This window comes from Salvelinus namaycush, chromosome 28, assembly GCF_016432855.1.
Source record: "Salvelinus namaycush isolate Seneca chromosome 28, SaNama_1.0, whole genome shotgun sequence".
In the NCBI taxonomy this organism is placed as follows: Eukaryota; Metazoa; Chordata; class Actinopteri; order Salmoniformes; family Salmonidae; genus Salvelinus; species Salvelinus namaycush.
This window is the reverse complement of record NC_052334.1, coordinates 26,973,835-26,998,449: the sequence shown is the minus strand read 5'-3', so window position 1 is coordinate 26,998,449 and position 24,615 is coordinate 26,973,835. Positions and strand designations below refer to the sequence as shown.

Genomic DNA, 24,615 nt, shown 5'->3' with positions numbered 1-24,615 from the left:
ATTTTCCTGGTTAATATTGCCTGCTAACCTGGATTTCTTTTAGCTAAATATGCAGGTTTAAAAATATATACTTCTGTGTATTGATTTTAAGAAAGGCATTGATGTTTATGGTTAGGTACACATTGGAGCAACGATACGCACTGCATCGATTATATGCAACGCAGGAAACGCTAGATAAACTAGTAATATCATCAACCATGTGTAGTTAACTAGTGATTATGATTGATTGATTGATTGTTTTTTATAAGTTAAGTTTAATGCTAGCTAGCAACTTACCTTAGATTCTACTGCATTCGCGTAACAGGCAGGCTCCTCGTGGAGTGCAATGTAATCAGGTGGTTAGAGCGTTGGACTAGTTAACTGTAAGGTTGCAAGATTGAATCCCCTGAGCTGACAAGGTAAAAATCTGTCGTTCTGCCCCTGAACGAGGCAGTTAACCCACCGTTCCTAGGACGTCATTGAAAATAAGAATGTGTTCTTAACTGACTTGCCTAGTTAAATAAAGGTGTAAAAAAAAAAAATTCAAGAAAATACCGATTTCGGATTGTTATGAAAACTTGAAATCGGCCCTAATTAATCGGCCATTCCGATTAATCGGTCGACCTCTAGTGACTACCGATAAATCCATAATAATTGAGAATTTCAATAAGCATTTTTCTACAGCTGACCATGCTTTCCACCTGGCTACCCCTACCGCGATCAACAGCCCTGCACCCCCCAAGGCAACTCGCGCAAGGCTCCCCATTTCTCCTTCACCCAAATTCAGAGAGCTGATGTTCTGAAAGAGCTGCAAAATCTGGATCCCTACAAATCAGCCGGGCTAGACAATCTGGACCCGCTCTTTTCTAAAAATCTTTCTAAAATTATCTGCTGAAATTGTTGCAACCCCTATTACTAGCCTGTTCAACCTCTCTTCATATCGTCTGAGATTCCCAAAGATTGGAAAGCTGCCGCGGTCATCCCCCTCTTAAAAGGGGGAGACACTCTAGAGCCAAACTGCTACAGACCTATATCTATCCTACCCTGCCTTTCTAAGGTCTTCGAAAACCAAGTTAACAAACAAATTACCGACCATTTCGAATCCACCGTACCTTCTCAGCTATGCAATCTGGTTTCAGAGCTGGTCATGAGTGCACCTCAGCCACGCTCAAGGTCCTAAACGATATCATAACCGCCATCGATAAGAGACAGTACTGTGCAGCCGTATTCATCGACCTGGAAAAGGCTTTACACTCTGTCAATCACCACATTCTTATCGGCAGACTCAACAGCCTTGGTTTCTCAAATGATTGCCTCGCCTGGTTCACTAACTACTTCTCTGATAGAATCCAGTGTGTCAAATCGGAGGGCCTGTTGTCCGGACCTCTGGCAGTCTCTATAGGGGTGCCACATGGTACAATTCTTGGGCCGGCTCTCTTCTCTGTATACATCAATGATGTCGCTCTTGCTGCTGGTGATTCTCTGATCCACCTCTGCGCAGACGACACCATTCTGTATACATCTGGCTCTTCGTTGGACACTGTGTTAACTAACCTCCAGACAAGCTTCAATGCCATACAACTCTCCTTCCGTGGCCTCCAACTGCTCTTAAATGCAAGTAAAACTAAATGCATGCTCTTCAACCGATTGCTGCCCTCACCCTCCCACCTGACTAGCATCACTACTCTGGGTGGTTCTGACTTAGAATTTGTGGACATCTACAAGTACCTAGGTGTCTGGTTAGACTGTAAACTCTCCTTCAAGGCTCACATTAAGCATCTCCAATCCAAAATTAGATCTAGAATCGGCTTCCTATTTCGCAACAAAGCCTCCTTCACTCATTCTGCCAAACATACCCTCGTAAAACTGACCATCCTACTGATCCTCGACGAACTCATTTACAAAATAGCCTCCAACACTCTACTCAACAAACTGGATGTAGTCTATCACAGTGCCATCCGTTTTGTAACCAAAGCCCCATATACTATCCACCACTGCGACTTGTATGCTCTCGTTGTCTGGCCCTCACTACATATTCGTCGTCAAACCCACTGGCTCCAGGTCATCTATAAGTCTATGCTATATAAAGCTCCGCCTTATCTCAGCTCACTGGTCACCATAGCAACACCCACGCGTAGCACGCGCTCCAGCAGGTATATTTCACTGGTCATCCCCAAAGCCAACACCTCCTTTGGCCGCCTTTCTTTCCAGTTCTCTGCTGCCAATGACTGGAATGAATTGCATAAATCATTAAAGCTGGAGTCTTATATCTCCCTCTCTAACTTTAAGCATCAGCTGTCAGACAAGCTTACTGTACCTGTACCTGTACACAGCCAATCTGTAAATAGCACACCCAACTACCTCATTCCCATATTGTCATTCATCCTCTTGCTCTTTTGCACCCCAGTATCTCTACTTGCACATCATCATCTGCACATCTATCACTCCAGTGTTAATGCTAAATTGTAATTATTTCGCCTCTATGGCCCATTTATTGCCTTACCTCCCTACATTTGCACACACTGTACATAGATTTTTCTATTGTGTTATTGACTGTACTCTCCCTCCAGAGAGAAATCAGGGAATGTAACGTACTCTGTTTTACAGAAGTGTAACAGTATAACTTTAGTCCGTCCCCTCGCGAACCAGGGACCCTCTGCACACATCAACAACAGTCACCCACGAAGCATCGTTACCCATCGCTCCACAAAGGCCGCGGCCCTTGCAGAGCAAGGGGAACCACTACTTCAAGGTCTCAGAGCAAGTGACGTCACCGATTGAAAGGCTATTAGCGTGCACCACCGCTAACTAGCTAGCCATTTCACATCCGTTACACTCACCCCCCATTCGACCTCATCCTTTTCCGCAGCAACCAGTGATCCGGGTCAACAGCATCAATGTAACTGTTTAACTTTAGTCCGTCCCCTCGCCCCGACCCGGGCGCGAACCAGGGACCCTCTGCACACAGACAACAGTCACCCACGAAGCATCGTTACCCATCGCTCCACAAAGGCCGCGGCCCTTGCAGAGCAAGGGGAACCACTACTTCAAGGTCTGAGAGCAAGTGACGTCACGATTGAAAGGCTATTAGCGCGCACCACCGCTAACTAGCTAGCCATTTCACATCCGTTACAGAAGCATGGCTGTCTCTGGATATATTGTCCCTGTCAATTCAGCCAGCGGGTTCTCCGTCAATCGCGTGGACAGGAAGAAAGAACTATCTGGGAAAAAGAAAGGCAGAAGGGTTTGTTTCATGATTAACAACTCATGGTGTGATCGTGGTAACGTACAGGAACTCAAGTCTTTTTGTTTTCCCAATCTGGAATACTTTACCATCAAATGCCAACCTCATTACCCCCCAAGATAATTTTCTTTCCAAGATAATTTTCATCATCACTGCCATGTAATCCATGCATCAAGATTGTTTTGATCACACGGACTGGGAAATGTTCCGGGTTGCCTCTGAGAATAGTATTGAATTATACACTGACTCTGTGACTGGGTTAATCAGGAAGTGCATAGAGGATGTTGTTACCACTGTGATGATTAGCACTTATCCAAACCAAAACCCATGGACAGATGGCAGCATTCGAGCAAAACTGAAAATATAAACCACATTTAACCATGGCAAGGTGACTGGGAACATGGGCGAGTACAAACAGACCAGCTATGACCTCCGTAAGGCAATCAGAGGCTAAACGAGGAGATGAGAACCGTGGCGGAGTGGTGCTAGGAAAATATCCTCTCCCTCAACGTCAACAAAACGAAGGAGCTAATCGTGGGCTGCAGGGGACAACAGAGCGAGCACGCCCAACGCATCACTGGGGGCACATTGCCTGCCCTCCAGGACATCTACAGCACCCATTGTCACAGGAAAGCGAAGAAGATCATAAAGAACCTCAGCCACACGAGCCATGGCCTGTTCATGCCGTTAGAATGTGGAGACAATACAGTTGCATCAAAGCTGGGACCAAGAATGAGAAACAGCCTCTATCTCCAGGCCATCAGACTGTCAAACAGTCACCACTAGCCTTAGTCAGTTCTAGCCGGCTACCACCCAGTACTCTACCTTAGAGACTGCTGCCCTATGTACATAGTCATTGGACACTGGTCACTTTAATAATTTTTACATACTATTTCACCCACTTTATATGTATATACTGTATTCTTGTCATAGATCATCCTATATAACTACTGCTGTACACACCTTTTCTATTCATATACTTTCCATACTGTCGATACACACCATTATATGTATATGTACACCTATACATTATCTGTATATATTCTTATATTCCGGGCTTTGACATTGCTCATTCTGATATTTTTTTATTTCTTTATATATTTTTTCTGGATTATGGGTGTAATGATTTTTTTTATTGCTAGGTATTACTGGAAAAGTGAAAGGGGGATACCTAGTCAGTTGTACAACTGAATGCCTTCAACTGAAATGTGTCTTCCGCATCTTCTGAATCAGAGAGGTGCGGGGGTGTGCCTTAATCGACATCCATGTCTTCGGCGCCCGGGGAACAGTGGGTTAGCTGCCTTGCTCAGGGGCAGAACGACAGTTTTTTTTTACCTTGTCAGCTTGGGGATTAGATCCAGAAACCTTTCGGTTACTGGCCCAACACTCTTCTGCACTGTTGGAGCTAGAGACCTGCGATAACATCTGCAAATCTGTGTAAGCAACCAATAAACTTTGATTTGACTTCTTTTTTTTTTTACAGTCCGAAAGCCGAAAGTTTTCATGTTGATAGGATCCAGCTAGTGATACTGCTGTATCTCCTTACAAGTGTCTAAATGTATTTCTCATACATTCTGACCAAATGCTGCTCATTCATGATATTGTTTGAATCTTGTATAGAGTAATGACATACAGTCGACTCCTGATGAAGAATTAATTCTCCCAGATCATCCTATACTTATGATAACCACTGGTTGTCTACATGAAGTAATCGTTTCCCTTTACTACTGGTCTGTAGGCTGCCTTGTAGCGTAGTAAACCTCCCATCCGGATGGCGGGGCTGTTGTACATTTCGGGGCTCGCCACCCACTAGAAAAAAGGAACGTTATCAAATTCCTTGACTAGAACACGGAAGTAGGATTGGAGACGACTTTGTTAAGACAAACCAGTACATAGAGAACCAGTTTTAGCCTGTCTTCATTAAGAGAAATCCCCGATCACATTTGTTGGCGACGATGGCAAGCTAAGGTCATGCGTAGATTTACGTCATCGAGTCGCTCTTGCCGAACTGCGCATGCGCAAGCTTTAAATCAAAGGCAATCCTTCGATATTAAGTTGTTTTTGACCTAAATGAAAACGTGTCACTTTCACGAGGTTGAAGTAATTACATGTTCAACTGCTTAAAACATTGACTCGAAACTAGGTTGTACCTCTAGATTTCGAGAATTTTATTCAACCAAGGAATCATTTTTACCCTTCTGTCATTGACTTGTCAAACCACGGCTTGGTCTGTTTCGCAAGTCTCGCGACCGTTGGGTGGAGTAAACAAAGACACACTACTGACTGAACGAATAGGTTACCGAACTCTCAATCGACCGAAATGTCTCAACTACAAATGTTGCGTGTATTTTTAAATGAGCGTTTAATGGCGGCTGCTGTGGAGATTTTCGGGGCAGTTGAGAAAACGGTAGTGGAGTACGAGGAGGAGAATGATCGGCTACGGAGACTTCTGCGGGTTACACCGGAGATAACACTATGCAGAAAAGGTTCGTATGTAATTTAGCTATGTAGATTCACTGATAGCTAGCTATAGTTCTACCGAATTAACTGTTTAAACTAACAGGAATCAAACATGTTCATAGATTTTTAACCCCTAGGCAACCCTGGTCCTGGAGTGCCGTAGGCACTTCATGTTTTTGATCTAACCGACCTGGAAGACCAGACGTTTTGAATTTAGGCAATCATTGAACTGATCAATTAGTTCAGTTGGTCAGGTGTGGTGGCTAGTTGGAACAAAATCCTGCGGCACTCCAGGAACAGGGTTGCCTACCCTAAACAGTTACCAACATATTTTTGACCCCAAGAAGAAACTTATTGGAAAAAGCAACAATCATAGTTTGAGTTTATTTAATCTTGCTCACAGATAAAACTGAAGAAATGCAGAATTTACATTACTAATAATTGCAAAACACTCATTTAAAATACAATAACACATAATACGTGACAAATAGAATACTGAACACTTGAAACATTAACAGGACATTTTTCATGATGGAAATTGAAATATTAATGTGATTTTTAAAACATAGTTTTGGGAAAACCATTTAAGAGCTATAGTTATTAAACAGTCTGATAGCAGTGGGTAGAGTGGCATTTCGCAGGCGGTTCGTACGGGCAGTTATACAGGGCAGTTATACAGGGCAGTTATACAGGGCAGTTATACAGGACAGTTATACAGGACAGTTCGTGGCTGTTTCTCAGGAGCCTGGTGGCGGAGTTACCTTTTGGAGGGAGCAGGTCATTCAGCAGGCCACCACCCTTTGCCTTCTTCCGGTGGTGTAGATGTGGAGCCAGGATAGTAACCTTGGACACAGGAGCTTTGCGTGATCATCTTGATCAAAGGCTTTGGACATGTCAGCAAGTTACATCCTCACCATTGTTGGTTTTCTGGAGTCTGTAGCTGTCAGCCAGGAGTGTGTGGCTTTCACAAGGGCGGTAGTAGTGCTAGACTTGATAGGTAGGCATACTGATTCATGCACTCCTATAAAACTGTTGGCATTAGTTGTTTTTTTATGATGAGTCTCTCCTAGAGTTTTCCAAGGCATGAAGTTAGAGAGATGAGCCTCCAGTCACTCATTGTACATGGGTTTGACACTTTAGATATGGGACATACATTGGCAATCTTCCAGGCAGCAGGAATAGTCCCCTGCCAATAGGAGGTGTTAACTATGTGTGTGATGACAGGGGCTAGATTTTCTGCTCTTTTAGTAGCCAGGCTGGAATGCCATCAGGACCACACGCTTTATGTGGGCTGAGTCTGGTCAGAGCTTTCTCAATCTGGCCAATGCTGCACAGCGCAACCTGCCTTGTAGGCATGGACAGGGGGATAATGCCAAGAGGTGTGGTGCTTGTCCATGCCTTAGCAAAAAAAAAAAACATTAAAAACATCAGCCACGCCGTCGTCTTCAATTCCCCCGACCTGTATTCTCCCTCCTGCTGTTGTTTTTCATCCCAGTCCTTTGTTAATGAAGTCCCATCATTCCTTAGGGTTTTACTTATTTATGTCCTGTATTTCAATTTTGTAGTAGTTTGTCTTTGCTTCCTTGATAAGCATTTGTGCTGTGTTTCTGTATTTTCTCAATTTCATTGTTTTTCCCCATCTTTTGAAAATGTGTCTTTTCCTGATGGCAGCCTTTATTCGTTCAGTCATCCAGGGCTTGTCCAGTGTTTCTTATTGGCATGCATACATCAAGTGCAGTTTGAATGCAGGAGTTGAACATCTCCACCTTTGCATCGATGCTCTCCACCTCATATATGGCAGACCAGTCAGTACTGGCCATACATCGTGCCAAGGCCTCCTGTCTGTTCTGTGTTACCAGACATCCTTTTTTCCCGCTGCACCTCGCTTCTCCCTCCTGATGTTGTGTTTGGGGAGAACAGCAGACATTTGTGATCACTGGATCCGAGAGGAGCAAGTACAGTGGGGGTGTTGCAGTGATTCTTCATATTTGTAAGGATCAGATCTAGGATGGTGTCCCCTCTGGTCTTGTCTTTGACCATTTGTTTCATGTCTGGATGGGAGTTTGTCAGCATCTTGATAGGCAGGTGATTAAAGTCTCCACACAGGATGAGACCCATTTGGGGAGAAGACATCCTGATCACATCGACAGTGTTTATGAGATAACACTTCAGCAGAACACTGTGGATTTTCTCATTTGCCCATGGTGGATGGTAGAGTACTACCACTTTCAGAGTTGAAACTGAGCTGCAGACTCGTTTAGGACGGAGTTGAAGCCACATACACTCAAATTCCTATTTCTCTAGGTCAGTTCTTCTCTTTGCCTGCATACTGTGATTCACATACATAGCCACGCCCCGTCCTCTCATCCCCTCTCTGGACCTGTCATTTCTGAACAGCTGATAGTCTTGTATGAAAAGAGATTCATCTATGATATTTTCGTGGGCCCAAGTTTCAGTGACACATCCAATGTCTGCATTTACTGATTGAAGAAGCAGTTCAAATTCATCCACTTTGTTTATCAATGATCTTGAATTACAAACAACCACATTCGGAGTCTCTGGGGCATTTTTGGACATATTTGCGACATTGCATAATACATTTAGAACTCTGCATTCAAGTGAGTGATTGTGTTGTTGATATATTTTAGATTTGTTACCTGTCAGTATTTTCCTCAATCTGCCCTTACCAGCTGTATTCCCTCTCACCCGGCTTCTTGTGCGCATTATCCCGAGCACTGAAGTTTATCTTGGATATGCGGTGCCAGTGGAGATGCATGTTTTTTGTAAATCCGTAAAAAATGTGTGGAGTATTCCACAACGTTTGTACAATCCATCGTTGTCAAAGCCATGCTTACTCCATTAAAAGAGCAGGGAAAAGTATGCAGCGCGACAAAAAAAAGAATTTCAAACATTGTAACACGTTACTCTCGAGCAGCTGCCTGGAAGCGCCAACCTGCTTTGTGCGCCTGCTACATTAGCAAAATATCAACTTATTTCTTACATGTACTATTTACTATTATCTGAAAGAAAAGTTGACGATAAGACTAATTTTAGCATATTCTGTAAAACGAAAAGATAAATGTTTCCTTTATGGCCAACTAATCAACCTATTCCGCCCCAGCCATTACCATAAGCCCGTCCTCCTCAATTAAGGTGCGACCAACCTCCTTTTTTTCTGAATGTAAATCCGAGACTGTGGAATTAGTATACCTTTCGAATGGTGTGTATTCAGTTGTGGATCTCCAGCATCCATTTCGTATGATGCTGTATGTTACAATTTACAATTCCTATGATATGCTACAAATTGCTATTCGTACAATATGTTCTGAATTGCAATTCCTACAATATGAAATTGCAAAACGTACAATATTTTGCTAATTTGCTAAACGTATGATATTGTATGTTATGAAATCCAATGTGTTTTTGCTAACGTTAGCTAGCACTAGGGGTTAAGGTTAGGAGTTAGGTTAGGAGTTAGGTTAGGGGAAGGGTTAGCTAACATGCTAAGTAGTTGCTAAAATGCTAAAGCAGCTACAATCCACATTTAGTACTAAAAAGCTGATTTACCATTATTTGATTAAAGTATCATCTAGTTTTCACAATGTTGAAATAAATATAAATATTTGTTGTAAACAATTGCCATTTAAAGTTATACTTCATTTTATTTACAAAAAGTGATTCATCTATTAGCTGTAGCTGCTATGGTAGCTCTTAAACTCTAGGCTGCATTTAACTCAGGTGTAGGCCAGTGACAATCTCAATTTCATACATTTTAAATTCTGGCTGTAACACAACAAAATGTGGATAAAGTCAAGGGGTGTGAATACTTTCTGAAGAAACTCTGTGTATATATAAGTGTGGACACCTACTCATTCCAGGGTTTTTATTTTAACTATTTTCTACATTGTAGGATAATAGTGAAGAGCCACCGTGCTTCTACACCTGCATTGCTTGCTGTTTGGGGTTTTAGGCTGGGTTTCTGCACAGCACTTTGATATATCAGCGGATGTAAGAAGGGCTATATAAATAAATAAATACATTTGATGACATCAAAACGGTGAAATAACACACATGGAATCATGTAGTAACCAAAAAAGTGTATTTTTTATTTGAGATTCTTCAAAGTAGCCACCCTTTGCCTTGATGACAGCTGTGCACACTCTTGACATTTTCTCAACCAGTTTCATGAGGAATGCTTTTCCAACAGTCTTGAAGGAGTTCCCACATATGCTGAGCACTTGTTGGCTGCTTTTCCTGCACTCTGCGGTCCAATTCATCCCAAACCATCTCAATTGGGTTGAGGTCAGGTGATTGTGGAGGCCAGGTCATCTGATGCACCACTCCATCACTCTCCTTCTTGGTCAAATAGCCCTTACACAGCCTGGAGGTGTGTTTTGGGTCATTGTCATGTTGAAAAACAAATTATAGTCCCACTAAGTGCAAACCAGATGGAATGGCGTATCGCTGCAAAATGCTGTGGTAGCCATGCTGGTTAAGTGTGCCTTGAATTCTAAATAAATCAGACAGTGTCACCAGCAAAGAACCATCACACCTCCTCCATGCTTCACGGTGGGAACCACACATGTGGAGATCATCCATTCACCTACTCTGCGTCTCACAAAGATACGGCGGTTGGAACCAAAAATCTCAAATTTGTACTCATCAGATCAAAGGACTGTCGATTCTCTTTGCTTAATTCCGCTGTTCTTGCCATAATATAAACAGGGTCTTTTACCAAATAGGGCAATCTTCTGTATACCAGCCCTGCCTGGTCACAACACAACTGATTGGCTCAAACGCATTAAGAAGGAAAGAAATCCCACTATTTAACTTTTATCAAGGCACACATGTTAATTGAAATGCATTCCAGGTGACTACCTCATGAAGCTGGTTGAGAGAATGCCAAGAGAGTGCAAAGCTGTCATCAAGGCAAAGGGTGGCTACTTATAAAATAGAAAATATATTTTGATTTGTTTAACAATTTTTTGGGGGTTACTACATGATTCCATATGTGTGTTTTCATAGTTTTGATGTCTTCACTATTATTCTACAATGTAGAAAATTGTAAAAATAAACAAAGACCCTTGAGTAGGTGTGTACAAAATGTTGACTGGTACTGTAAATATACACACGCATACAGTACTGTTCAAAAGTTTGGGGTCACTTAGAAATGTCCATGTTTTTGAAAGAAAAGCACTTTTTTTGGTCCATTTTAAAATAACATCAAATTGATCAGAAATACAGTGTAGACATTGTTAATGTTGTAAATGACTATTGTAGCTGGCAACAGCTGATTTTTAATGGAATATCTACATTGGCGTACAGAGGCCCATTATCAGCAACCATCAAGTTGATTGACAAAGTCATGATAAATTGGAAGAATTTAATAAACCACCTTTTGGACTGTGAAATATTATTCTGGGTCAAAATGACTGATTTATAATACATAGTTTGCATCACCAAATGGTGCCCAGGAAATAATTAAATCTAATTGTTACCACTCCCCCTCCAATTCAAAACCAAACATGGATGTCAATGTTTGCTCGCACATGCTTCGGTCTACTTCCTGACTGCAGCAACATGATGCCTGTATTGCGAGGCTGATTAGCTAGGACAGACAGGTGTGAAACAGACAGGTGTGTGTGTGCAAAGCGATAACAACATACGATCCATGTTTGGTTTTGATTTGTACGGGGATTGTAGCATCTAATATATGGATTTAATTATTTCCTGTGACCCACTCTGTGATGCAAAAGACCCATTCCTTATCAGAACCGTCCACCGACGACAGATATACCCTCTTAAAAGCGTCGCCAAACCGGCACAGGCACAGGTTGTTAAATAAGTTGCACGGTTGGCCGTGTTATAGCCTACTGCTAGATACAATCTCGGTCTAGAAGCTGAGCCTAGCTATCTGCACTCGGGCACATCTAAAGGCTGTATAGATCATAGAAGTCTATAATTCACCTTTATGATTCAAGTGTTCTATATTAATTTTGTGGTATATAGATAACCTCTGCTCCTCCTCTCCTTCCCTCCAGACTCCCTGCAGCTCTCTCTCGCTGTCTCTGAAGAGGAGGTTCCCTCTGAGCAGCAGCACTGTGAGCAGGAGTGGAGCCACAGTCTGGGGCAGGAGGATCTAGAGCCCACACAGATTAAAGAGAGAAATGAGGAACTCAGGACCAGTCAGGAGGAAGAGCAGCTTCAAGGGCTGGAGCCTGATATCATAGAGTTCAAATTCACTCCTTCCTGTGTGAAAAGGGAACGTGATCAGGAAGACCCACTTTGGTCCTTGACTCTGTCCCAAACAGTGGAGAACAGAGAGTGTGACTCTAAACTAGTGGATCCTAAACCTTTTGGCACTGTGACCCACCTAAAGGGTTATGAAATGCTCTGTGACCCTACAGATAATCAAAACATTGTCTACAGCCACAGCTCAGCCTTAAGCAGCAACCCAGTAGGACTTGACAGAAGCCAACCATTGGATCCAAACCCACCAATGGAGGAACACTGTTCCAAACCCAGCACCACATCTATAAAAACTCATCGCTGCTGTGACTGTGGCAAAATGTTTCCTCTCACAGCTGACCTGCAGAGGCATGTGACTCTCGCCAAGAAGAGACTCAGCGAATGTCACTTCTGCAAAAAACAGTACATTTCCACCTGTAAACTGAAGGCCCATGTCCGACTCTGTCACAGTGGGAAACCCTGCACCTGCCCCTTTTGTGGCAAGACCTTCAAACAAAAAGGAAATCTGTCCATGCACATGAGGATTCACACAGGAGAGAAACCATTTAGCTGTGGTTACTGTGGGAAAAGCTTCAATCACAAGGGAGACCTAAGAAGACATATACTGACTCACACAGGAGAGAAACCATTTAGCTGTAATTTTTGCTGTAAGTGCTTCAATCAGAAGGGGGACCTAAGGAGGCATATACTGACTCACACAGGAGAGAAACCATTTAGCTGTGGTGAATGCGGTAAAGGCTTCATACGCAAGGAGCACTTAACTGCACATATACGGATTCACACAGCAGAGTAATCATTTATCTGTGGTGACTGGGAAAAGCGTAAATCATAAGGGGAAGCTGAATATGTATATACGGACTCACACAGGGGAGATATAATTTAGCTGTGATGACTGCGGGGAAAGCTTCACTCAGAAGACTAACCTAACTGACCATATATGGACTCAGACAGGAGAGAAACTATTTAGCTGTGGGAAAAGCTTCAATAAGAAGGTGGACCTAACCGAGAATAAACTGATTCACACAGGAGAGAAATCACATGGGTAAATCACTGTGGTAAAAGATTCAAGAATAATCTTCCGACACGTAAAAAAACATCCACAAAGAAAGAAAACAGGATGAAAACATAAAGATAATCAGGAGAAATATATCTTCTGTCAGCAGATGGGTATAAAAAGGCAGGTTGTGGACAACTCTTAGAAAAGAAACAATCATTCATGCACTGGGTTTCAGAGAAATAGATACATGATGGATTTACTTTTGTAAAATGCTCTATGTAAATAAAGTTTGATTTAAATAATGAGGATATTAACAAACAGTAGTGCATGTATTATGGGAATATCACAGATCTGCTGTTCAAAGTCGGTTGATGTTTTCACGTCATTAGAAATAAGAATTTCTGGTTTGTTTTGGAATGTCTCTCAGGGTGATGAGAAAATGGTCTGACTAATGTTATTGATTTATAAAAATGTATACTTTCCTGATAATATCTCCTTCAATCCAAGAGAGTTTTTCATGCAGTTTTGACATAATGCAGCTCAATCATGATATTGGTTTGAAATGTAATGATATACAGTCGACTCCTCACGAGTGCAGTTTGTATAAGTGCAAACTCTGTTTTAAGTGTACTACAGTGTTTTTCCTGTCCCAATTCAACAACATCTACAACTCACCAGCCGGTTTATTAGGTACGCCCATCTAGTACCGGTTCAGACCCCCCTTTGCCTCCAGAACAGCCTGAGCTCTTAGCACCCTGAGCTAGGGTGCTTTAGGTGCCAATGATTCAGACATGTTGCAGCATTGTCTAGAAGGGAGATCCCACAATGTGATAAATGTGCAGGGGGGCATAATCCGAGGGAGTGTAAAGTTGGGATCGAGAAAGCAGTGTGCCAACTGTAGGTGTACCCAGGCAGCTGGGGATCCGAAGTGCCCTGTGAGAGAGAAGGGGTTGAGATTGCCAGAGTTCGAGTGAGGCAGAACGTTTCTTATGCTGAGGCAGGGAAGAGTGTAGAGGATAGCCCAAGGGTGAGTGATTTGACTGGGAGCCCAGAGAGGGTGAATAGACCTGAAGAGAGAGAGAGATCCAGAGAGGGTAAGCGTTAGGATTTCTTGTGTTTTATTGCTATGGTTATTGTACTGCACTGATGGAGAATGAATCCCCAAAAAATAGATGTGGTAGTGGCAGCGAAATGTTGGGGTGTAAGAGATTTTAGCGCAGAAGATTTACAAGGGGTTTTAAGAGCAGGGATTCCATCCTCCCAGGCTGGTAGGGTAAAGTAGTAGGATAGGGATGGTGAGTTTTATGGGTATGGTGTATATGTGTAGGGTTAGATGGTAGTGCAAATTATTTTTTTCCCTTTTTTGTGACAAAATGTGCAATTCACACTCCGACCTGTGAAAGGCATGATGATTAGACTAAAGGTGAGGACACAACAGTTAATCTGACACAACTGATTCCAAACATTACACTTGATTTTATCTGCATTTAACATTTTCTGTACTTTTCGCAAAGTAACTCTGGATACATCCAGTAATATAATAAGAATATTCTTGGGAAATTTGGGGTAGGTGCAACGTAAGACAAAAAAAATAGTGAGAGGTCTAAGTAGTGTTTCCAAGTGACCACACACCTTTCCAAAGTGTGCACAGTTCCTAAGTAATTTCAATGCACTTTAATGACTCAAAGAAGAGTATTTGGCTATAAGGTGCTTTTTCGAGCTCTCTTACCTGTGCCGTTGAGGAATTAGAGCAAGCACACCTTTATTTGTTTTGTTTGCAACACAGCGCTGAATCAACGCCTTTACACAATTACTGTTGCTGTGTATGCAATCTTCAAAAATGGTCCATTTATAAATCACAATTTGGGTCAGGTGAAAGCTTGTTCTATTGGCAACATGACTAGTGGCAGGTAGGCTAGTGGTTAGAGCGTTGGACTAGTAACCGAAAGGTTGCAAGATCAACTCCCCGAGCTGACAAGGTAAAAATCTGTTGTTCTGCCCATGAACAAGGCAATTAACCCACTGTTTCTAGGCCATCATTGAAAATAAGAATTTGTTCTTAACTGACTTGCCTAGTTAAATAACGGTAAAAATAAAAGTGAAAAATAGGGGTGGTAAGGCAATAGCACGCGCTCCAGCAGGTATATTTCACTGGTCATCCCGAAAGCCAACACTTACTTTGGCCATCTTTCCTTACAGTTCTCTGCTGCCAATGACTGGAACGAATTGCAAAAATCACTGAAGCTGAAGACATATCTCCCTCTCTAACTTTAAGCATCAGCTGTTAGAGCAGCTTACCGATCACTGTACCTGTACACAGCCCATCTGTAAATAGCACACCCAACTACCTCATCCTCATATTGTTATTTATATTTTTGCTCTTTTACACCCCAGTATCTCTACTTGCACATCATCATCTGCACATCTATCACTCCAGTGTTAATGCTAAATTGTAATTGTTTTGCCTCTATGGCCTATTTATTGCCTTACCTCCCTAATCTTCTACATTTGCACACACTGTACATTAATTTTTCTATTGTGCTACTGACTGTACGTTTGTTTATCCCATATGTAACTCTGTGTTGTTGTTTTTGTCGCACTGCTATGCTTTATCTTGGCCAGGTCGCAGTTGTAAATGAGAACTTGTTCTCAACTGGCCTACCTGGTTAAATAAAGGTGAAATAAAAAATAAATAAAAGGTCGGGCCGCAGCAGCAGAGCTTGATGATGGTCTCAGCATGGCAGAAGGCGGAGGTTCAGCCACAGGTCTCGACGAAGCTCTCAGGACTTGAGACCACAGGTCCGCAGCAGCTGAGCTCGATGAGGGTCTCCGGACTGCAGATGGCAAAGCCGCCCCATTGGCAACAGGAGAGGCCCCAGGGACAGGAGTTGGGGTTGGCTGGATCTCCACAGCAGCGATGGGTGGAGATCTCAGAACAATAGACGGCCGGACCACCACATCAGTGAAAGGAGAGGACTCTGGGACCGGAGCTGAGATCAGCTGAATCCCCACAACAGCAACAGGCGAAGATCTCAGGAGAGGAGACCGCCGCACACCTGAAAGATAGGGATAAAAATACCCAAAGGCAGGAAAGAGTTGGACCTTGGGTCCAGGAGAAACTGAGTGCCCAGAGCTAGTGACTTGGGGCCTGACTGGGCTACAGACTGTGAGCTAGGGGATGTTAGATCTAGATCTGGGATAGGAAACTGTGAAGCCACTAGGTGATCAGGAAATCAAGATACTCTGGACCTACTGGGGCTATAGACTGAGGACCTAGTAGGGCAGAAGGTGAGGTGTCTCCTACGACAGGACACTGAACATCTTGGTCAGGAGGATCCCCTGCGGGAACGTCAGGAGGGTCTCCCAAGGCTGGAACTAGCGGGAAACAGTTTGGAGGGGCTAGCAAGAACCCCAGGGCTGAGACCGGCAGGTTCCACCAGGCAGGGACTCACAGGGCCTGGACAGTGGACAGAGCCACTGCAGCAGAGACTGGATGGGGCTCCCAGGGAGGAGCAGGGAGATGTCTTTGGACAGCACTAGGCTGGACAACAAAGGTAGGACTAGGCAGATCCCAACAGGCCACAAAACTTAGCTCCATATAATGACACAAATCTCAAGGCACTTACGATTAGATGCACGCACAACTAAACATCAGACATACAGGGATTCAGTCCACAGGAGCAAAAGTTCAGCAGGAGGGAAACTGGAAGTGCTCATCAGGCTGGGGAAACCACGTTTCGGACCACACAGCGTGCTGGGGTCATAGACTAACTGAAACTGAAGTCCCGGGAATCAAGGCCACTGATAGGCTGAAGGAGATATGATAATAATAATTTGACGTGATCTAGACCAATAAGACACTAACAAAAGTGTGGGTCCTCTAAATGGGAGACTAAGCTGCCCGACTAGAACTAACCAGAAAGGATGGCTAGAATCAGCTTAAGGAAGCTGGCGATTTTAAAAACTATCTAAATGATAAAATATGACCTTAGTGTTAGGCTTTCACAAGGCAATTCAGAGAAGCAGATTGTAATTTTGGTGCGCTAGAATGGAGTCATGAGTGCATTCAGATGCTTGGTCCACAGCAAACGTTCTTCGCAATACAACAAATGGGCTCATTCTAGAGGTCGACCGACTATGATTTTTCAACGCCGATACCGATTATTGGACGACAAAAAATAGCCAATGCCGATTAATCGGCCGATTAAAAAACATAAAAATAATAATAATAATAATAAATAAATGTATTTGTATTAATGACAATTACAACAATACTGAATGAACACTTTTATTTTAACTTAATATAATACATCAATAAAATCAATTTAGCCTCAAATAAATAATGACACCTGTTCAATTTGGTTTAAATAATGCAAAAACAAAGTGTTGGAGAAGAAAGTAAGAGTGCAATATGTGCCATGTAAAAAAGCTAACATTTAAGTTCCTTGCTCAGAACATGAGAACATATGAAAGCTGGTGGTTCCTTTTAACATGAGTCTTCAATATTCCCAGGTAAGAAGTTTTAGGTTGTAGTTATTATAGGACTATTTCTCTCTATACCATTTGTATTTCATATACCTTTGACTATTGGATGTTCTTATAGGCACTTTAGTATTGCCAGTGTAACAGTATAGCTTCCATCCCTCTCCTCGCCGCTACCTGGGCTCGAACCAGGAACACATCGACAACAGCCACCCTCGAAGCAGCGTTACCCATGCAGAGCAAGGGGAACAACTACTCCAAGTCTCAGAGCGAGTGACGTTTGATAAACGCTATTAGCGCGCACCCCGCTAACTAGCTAGCCATTTCACATCGGTTACACCAGCCTAATCTCGGGAGTTGATAGGCTTGAAGTCATAAACAGCGCAATGCTTGAAGCATTGCGAAGAGCTGCTGGCAGAACGCACGAAAGTGCTGTTTGAATGAATGCTTACGAGCCTGCTGCTGCCTACCACCGCTCAGTCAGACTGCTCTATCAAATCATAGACTTAATTATAATATAATAACACACAGAAATACGAGCCTTAGGTCATTAATATGGTCGAATCCGGAAACTATCATCTCGAAAACAAAACGTTTATTCTTTCAGTGAAATACGGAACCGTTCCGTATTTTATCTAACGGGTGGCATCCATAAGTCTAAATATTCCTGTTACATTGCACAACCTTCAATGTTATGTCATAATTACGTAAAATTCTGGCAAATTAGTTCGCAATGAGACAGGCGGCCCAAACTGTTGCATATACCCTGACTCTGCGTGCAATGTGCAATGAACGCAAGAGAAGTGACACAATTTCACCTGGTTAATATTGCCTGCTAACCTGGATTTCTTTTAGCTAAATATGCAGGTTTAAAAATATATACTTCTGTGTATTGATTTTAATAAAGGCATTGATGTTTATGGTTAGGTACACGTTGGAGCACTGCATCGATTATATGCAACGCAAGACACGCTAGATAAACTAGTAATATCATCAACCATGTGTAGTTATAATCAGTGATTATGATTGATTGATTTTGTTTTTTATAAGATAAGTTTAATGGTAGCTAGCAACTTACCTTGGCTTCTTACTGCATTCGCGTAACAGGCGGGCTCCTCGTTAGGCAGGTGGTTAGAGCGTTGGACTAGTTAACCGTAAGGTTGCAAGATTGAATCCCTGAGCTGACAAGGTAAAAATCTGTCGTTCTGCCCCTGAACAAAGCAGTTAACCCACCATTCCTAGGCCGTCATTGAAAATAAGAATGTGTTCTTAACTGACTTGCCTAGTTAAATAAAGGTGTAAAAAAATAAAAAAAATAATTGGCGTCCAAAATTACCGATTTCCGATTGTTATGAAAACTTGAAATCGGCCCTAATTAAATGGCCATTCCGATTAATCGGTCAACCTCTAGCTCATTCAGTTCAGGACAACCCAGGGTATAACGCCATGTCATCTTGTAACTGTACATCAAACATAGTGATCAGAGACGTTTACACTGTATATTACATGAGTTTTATGATATGGAAATGTGAAGTGCACATTTGTACTCATGGGTGTTTGGCTTGCTTGTATGACATCAAAGCGGTATTTATTATAATCATCGACGTCTCATCTTTTCAAAATACATAGAGTCCTCGTAATTTACAGAATTTCCCTCACTCCGACAACAACAAATGTGGAAAAGTTGTGAAAGTGAGCGCCACACAGTAAGAGGTGGACCCATAGAGTTGCTAGTAAAAGGTAGATGGAACAACTGACCTAGGTCCCCCGTTAGAGAGATGATGACTCAGTAGGAGATGGGTAAAAACACAGGTTTATTGCCAGCTTCAACACACACCAGCATTACAAGAGAATAGGAGTGATAGTGATACATGTCAGATGTGTGGTATCTACGAGAGAAGAGATTAATGGGAATATATTACACAATGGTACAGCTATGCAGTGGTCACCAACATTTTCTGAGTCAAGATCACTTTCGCAGTCAAAAAGCAAGCCGAGATCTACCGCTCAGATGTTTTTTTTAACATTACTTAAAAAATGTAACTTTAACCTAATAAAAACAGTTCCGTGAATGAGATTTGTGCAGTAGCCCTAGTACCCTACATTATCACAGCATGTTGGCTATATGCCTGGCCTGACAATATTGTTTTTCTCAGACCATATTATATTTCAAAACTGGAGCTTTTTTAACAAAATAGATCAGTTGGTGTAGCACTTGCGAAGCACAGCTGAGCATAAATTGAAATCATTTGCGTTTTTATTTTACTGTACTGACGGTACCTGCATCTGATGGTCATGGTTCTTTCAAGACAACTGGGAACGGGGAAAAGGGAGGTAAAATCATGACGTCAGTGATCCTCAGATCGGAAAATGGGAGCTCCAGAAAGATGCCCGAGTTTTCTACTTGGAATTCCGAGTTGGATGACCGTTCAAAAATATTTTTGTCAGTCGGATCTAGTTTTTTTTTCCCGAGTTCCCAGTTGTCTTGAATACACTGAAGTCGGAGAGAGGGAGCTGAGGGAGGGAGAGAGCAGCAGAGGGTCCGCCTCTCACCTTCCTTTCCTCCAGTGAGACTGACGAGAGAGGGGACAACGTCTTCCAACTGATGGCGAAACTCCAGTCGCACCGCATCTGCCTCATGCTGAGTCATGCACAAATTCATGTTGTTCCTATGACCAGAGAAAGTGAAATATTCCTCGATTTTAAAATACACACAACGAGCTACTAATAATAAAAACGCAGGGCCATTGATACACTTGGCTACTAATTAATTTCAGCTGCAGCGCAAGTGGTAGTATGGAGAAACGCGTTTTCTGTTTTGTAATAGTGTTGAATTAAAACAGTGTTGGCAGTGCTGAATAAAAACTTAAACATGAAATCACTCGTAAAAATACCAGCTCCTTGCGGTATTATTTGACAGTCTCTCTGGTCATGGTTTTTAAAAGTTATGAAATCTCATGTAGGCTAATATCAAACTACACTGGAAGCTGTAGGCACGTGGATTTGAGCTATCCGATTGGCCAGTAAGTAGACACTCGATTTAGCCACAGATATCCTGGTCCGCCTGGTAGTTAGTTAGTTTGGTTTTTCAGACAAATTAAAAGGTTCAAAATGGGAACACTTTATCTACGCAGGGCTTCTGAATCAGGTGCACCTACCATCAACTGCGTGACATCCATTTTTAAAAAGGAGCGCAAGTCTTTATTGTTGGCTTTTCTACAAAAATGTTTGGTGATCGACTAGGAATGCTTTCACCGGTTGGTGACCACTGAGCTATAGAATGTAGCAACTGTACTAGGAGAGCATGTAAGGATAACAATGACAATAGTGCTAATGGAATAATCGCTACAATTGAATAGCATTGTAATAACATAGGCCAGTGGTACTCATTGCGGCTCGGCAGCCCTTCATTTGCGGCTCTCGGTAATTTTCCTAGTTTCCATCCACAATACATAAATTATACAATTTAAATTCATTGTCTTTAATGCAGGCCTGAATCACTTCATTGGCTATGTCTATTGCTCCCTGGACAGCAGATAGATGGCAGTATAGCGCAGCTGTTAAACAGAAAGTTTGCCGAAATAGAACGCAACTGCTCAGTTACATCGACCAACACATCAGTTTGCTACTAGCTAATTTTGCAGTCTGGTAGACATGGATCGATTTATTGTAATAAAAAAAGAAAAAAAAGAAACGTAAATCTATTGACAATGAAAATTAGGGGGAAGAACTGGCGAACAACGTGTCCGCTATGAACGAGCAACCATCGGAGAACCAGGAAAATCAGGAAGATGGCGGCAGGGAAATGCGGCTAGCTAACGTGACTCCGGTGGCTAAGAGAAGAATAAGGTCGATTCAAGAAGAATGCAGAAAGTTCCAAGAGAAATGGACAGACAAGTATTTTTTTGTACTGCATAATGGGACTAGCTCGCCTTGTCTTATTTGCCAGAAGGCAGTCAATTGTTTAAAAAAAGCTAATTTAGAGCGACATTTCCAGTCACATCATGCACACTTTGACAAAACATATCCGCCACAAAGCAACCTCAGAAACAACAAAATAGCGCAACTCAAAGGACAGCTAAAAGGACAACAACAAATGATGGACAGATCTAGCACTGTTGCAGAGAAAATGACAGAGACAACATATGAGATTGCTTGGGATACTCACTAGAAACAAGAAGGCCTTCACAGATGCGGAGATGTTTTTGGCCTCAGCCGAAATGTTGTATGCTGATTTCACAAACAAGGAATCTATTTTAAAGCAAATTAAGGGACTGCAACTCTCAGACTCGACCATAACAAGACGCATAGAAGACAACACATATCAGTGTCGCAGTGTTTTAGTATTGTGCTTGATGAAAGCGCTGATGTTCGCTTCCCTCAAAACGAGTCGTTCAGAGAGGAACGTTTGTGTTTACTGCCCCTTCAGGGACAAACAGGAGGATGGGATATTCTGAAAGCCCTTGTTACATAATATTGACTGGTCAAATCTGGCATCTGTGTCCACTATCGGCGCCCCAAACATGCGAGGGAAGGAGAAGGGACTCAACAATGAACATTGTGAAACAAAAACAGAGAAACAGACTGACCAATGCACACCTGGATTGCCTCACAAGGATAGCAACAACAGACTATAAATTTAGAATGAATTCAGTCAAGGAGCATAAGTGACATTTTCGTTCATCCAACTACTGAGGTAACCCTTAATATGGGTCTTATACATGTGATGTAGCCTATTTGATGTCTGTATGTCTATATTTGTGATGTGCTGTCCATCAAATCAATTGCATGTGCTCTATTGCTCTGAATTTGCGCTAAATTGATAATTGAAAGTATTGGAAGAAAAAGTACAACAAATTAAAGATCTGTGCGGCCCTCTAAGTGATTGTCTCAACCCAAAGTGGCCTCCCAAAGTGGCCTCCATCTATAGCCTATGTCAGTGAGTAACACTGAATATGTAATATAGCAGAATAAAAGAGAACAGAATATTTTTCTAAATGGGAAAAAAAAGCGAAAGCGGCAAAAGTGTCACGCCCTGGCTATAGAGAGGTTTTTATTCTCTATTTTGGTTAAGCCAGGGTGTGACTAGGGTGGGCAGTCTATATTCTTTTTTCTATGTTGTTGGTTTTCTATGTGTTTGGCCTGGTGTGGTTCCCAATCAGAGGCAGCTGTCTATCGTTGTCTCTGATTGGGAGCCATACTTAGGTAGCCTGTTTTCCCATTTTGTGTTGTGAGTGATTAATTTCTGTTTAGTGTGTGTTGCACCTGACGGAGCTGTTTCGGTTGTCACTTTGTTGTTTTTGCTTTTTAGTGTTCAGTTTCTATTAAATATGACAAACACTTACCACGCTGCGTTTTGGTCTTCACCTTCTTCCGACGACCGCCGTTACAGAATCACCCACCAACCAAGGACCAAGCAGCGTGGTATCGAGCAGCAGCGTTATCTGGACTCATGGACATGGATGGTAAGGGACCCTGGGCACAGGCTGGGGAATATCGCCGCCCCAAGGAAGAACTGGAGGCAGCTAAAGCTGAGCGGCGGCGATATGAGGAGTTAGCACGGCAGCGCGACAGGCACGAGAGGCAGCCCCCCACACGGGGAGATTGGCGGAGTCAGGCGATAGACCTGAGCCAACTCCCCGTGCTTACCGGAAGAAGCGCAGTACTGGTCAGGCACCGTGTTATGCGGTCAAGCGCACGGTGTCGCCAGTATGCGCTCATAGCCCAGAGCGCTATAGGCCAGCCCCCCGCAAGTGTCATGCGAGAGTGGGCATCCAGCCAGGGCATGTTGTGCCGGCTCAGCGTGTCTGGTCTCCGGTATGCCGTTTAGGCCCAGAGTATCTTGCGCCGGCTCTGCGTGCTGTGTCTCCGGAGCGCTGGGAGGGTGCAGTGCGTCCTATGCCTGCGCTCCGCCCGTGCCGGGCGAATGTGGGCATTGAGCCTAAGGGAGAGGTGCGAGTAGTATGCACCAGATCTCCAGTGCTCCCCCACAGCCCGGTTCAACCTGTGCCTGCACTCTGGAGGGTCCGGGCTAAAGTGGTCATCCAGCCTGGAGAAGTGGTGCCAAGGCTGCGCACCAGAGCTCCAGTGCTCCCCCACAGCCCAGTCCATCCGGTGCCTCCTCCACACACCAGGCCTCCTGTAGGTCTCCCCAGCCTGGTGGGTCCTGTGGCAGCCCCACGCACCAGGCTGTCTCTCCGTCTCCTCCCTCCAGGTTCTCTCTCCTGTCCGGAGCTGCCAGAGCCGCCCGTCTGTCCGGCGCTGCCAGAGTCTCCCGCCAGTCCGGAGCTGCCAGAGCCGCCCGTCAGTCCGGAGCTGCCAGAGCCGCCCGTCAGTCCGGAGCATGCCAGAGGCGCCCCTCAGTCCAGTGGTGCCCTCTACGAGGGTCTTCAGTCCGGGGCCCGCTGCGAGGGTCTCCGCTCCAGAGGCGCCACCTAAGTGGGCCAAGACTGAGGTGGAGCGGGGTCCACGTCCCGCACCCGAGCCGCCGCCGTAAGGAAGGCCCACCCGGACCCTCCCCTTTAGAGTCAGGTTTTGCGGCCGGAGTCCGCACCTTTAGGGGGGGTACTGTCACGCCCTGGCTATAGAGAGGTTTTTTATTCTCTATTTTGGTTAGGCCAGGGTGTGACTAGGGTGGGCAGTCTATGTTCTTTTTTCTATGTTGTTGGTTTTCTATGTGTTTGGCCTGGTGTGGTTCCCAATCAGAGGCAGCTGTCTATCGTTGTCTCTGATTGGGAGCCATACTTAGGTAGCCTTGCTTTTTAGTGTTCAGTTTCTATTAAATATGACGAACACTTACCACGCTGCGTTTTGGTCTTCACCTTCTTCCGACGACAGCCGTTACAAAAAGTGGTACATTTAGTTGAGAGGTTGATAGTTTTACACTGACAGAACTGCATAAAGTCCTAAAATCGATCAACATGACAAGCATTATATGTTCTGTATGAGGCTGGCACAATAATTGGATGAAGAGGAGGCAGTTTTTTCAACAGCAATGTTTTGAACACCAACCTCTACGTTGATCTGAATGTACCTGTAGAGCCCCATACGACCTGCATCCACCTCCTAAATATGCAGAGTATTTGTGGCTCTGGCTCAAAGCGTTGAACCTAAAGAAACCACCTAAACGTCCCTTTGTGTGCTCCTACCACTTATTTGACCAGAAGCCTACAATGGAGCATTCTTACCCAGATAAATGGCTTGG

The 24,615-nt window shown here is 43.4% G+C and overlaps 1 protein-coding gene across 1 annotated transcript; it reads left to right on the top strand.

The window, feature by feature from the left end:
• Positions 1-5,129: 5,129 nt before the first annotated feature.
• Positions 5,130-13,405, top strand: LOC120023493 (zinc finger protein OZF-like). The gene is made up of 2 exons (XM_038967522.1): positions 5,130-5,709; positions 11,725-13,405. The coding sequence occupies exons 1-2, from the start codon at positions 5,544-5,546 to the stop codon at positions 12,723-12,725; spliced, it is 1,167 nt and encodes a 388-aa protein (XP_038823450.1). The 5' UTR covers positions 5,130-5,543; the 3' UTR covers positions 12,726-13,405.
• The last annotated feature ends 11,210 nt before the right edge of the window (positions 13,406-24,615 follow it).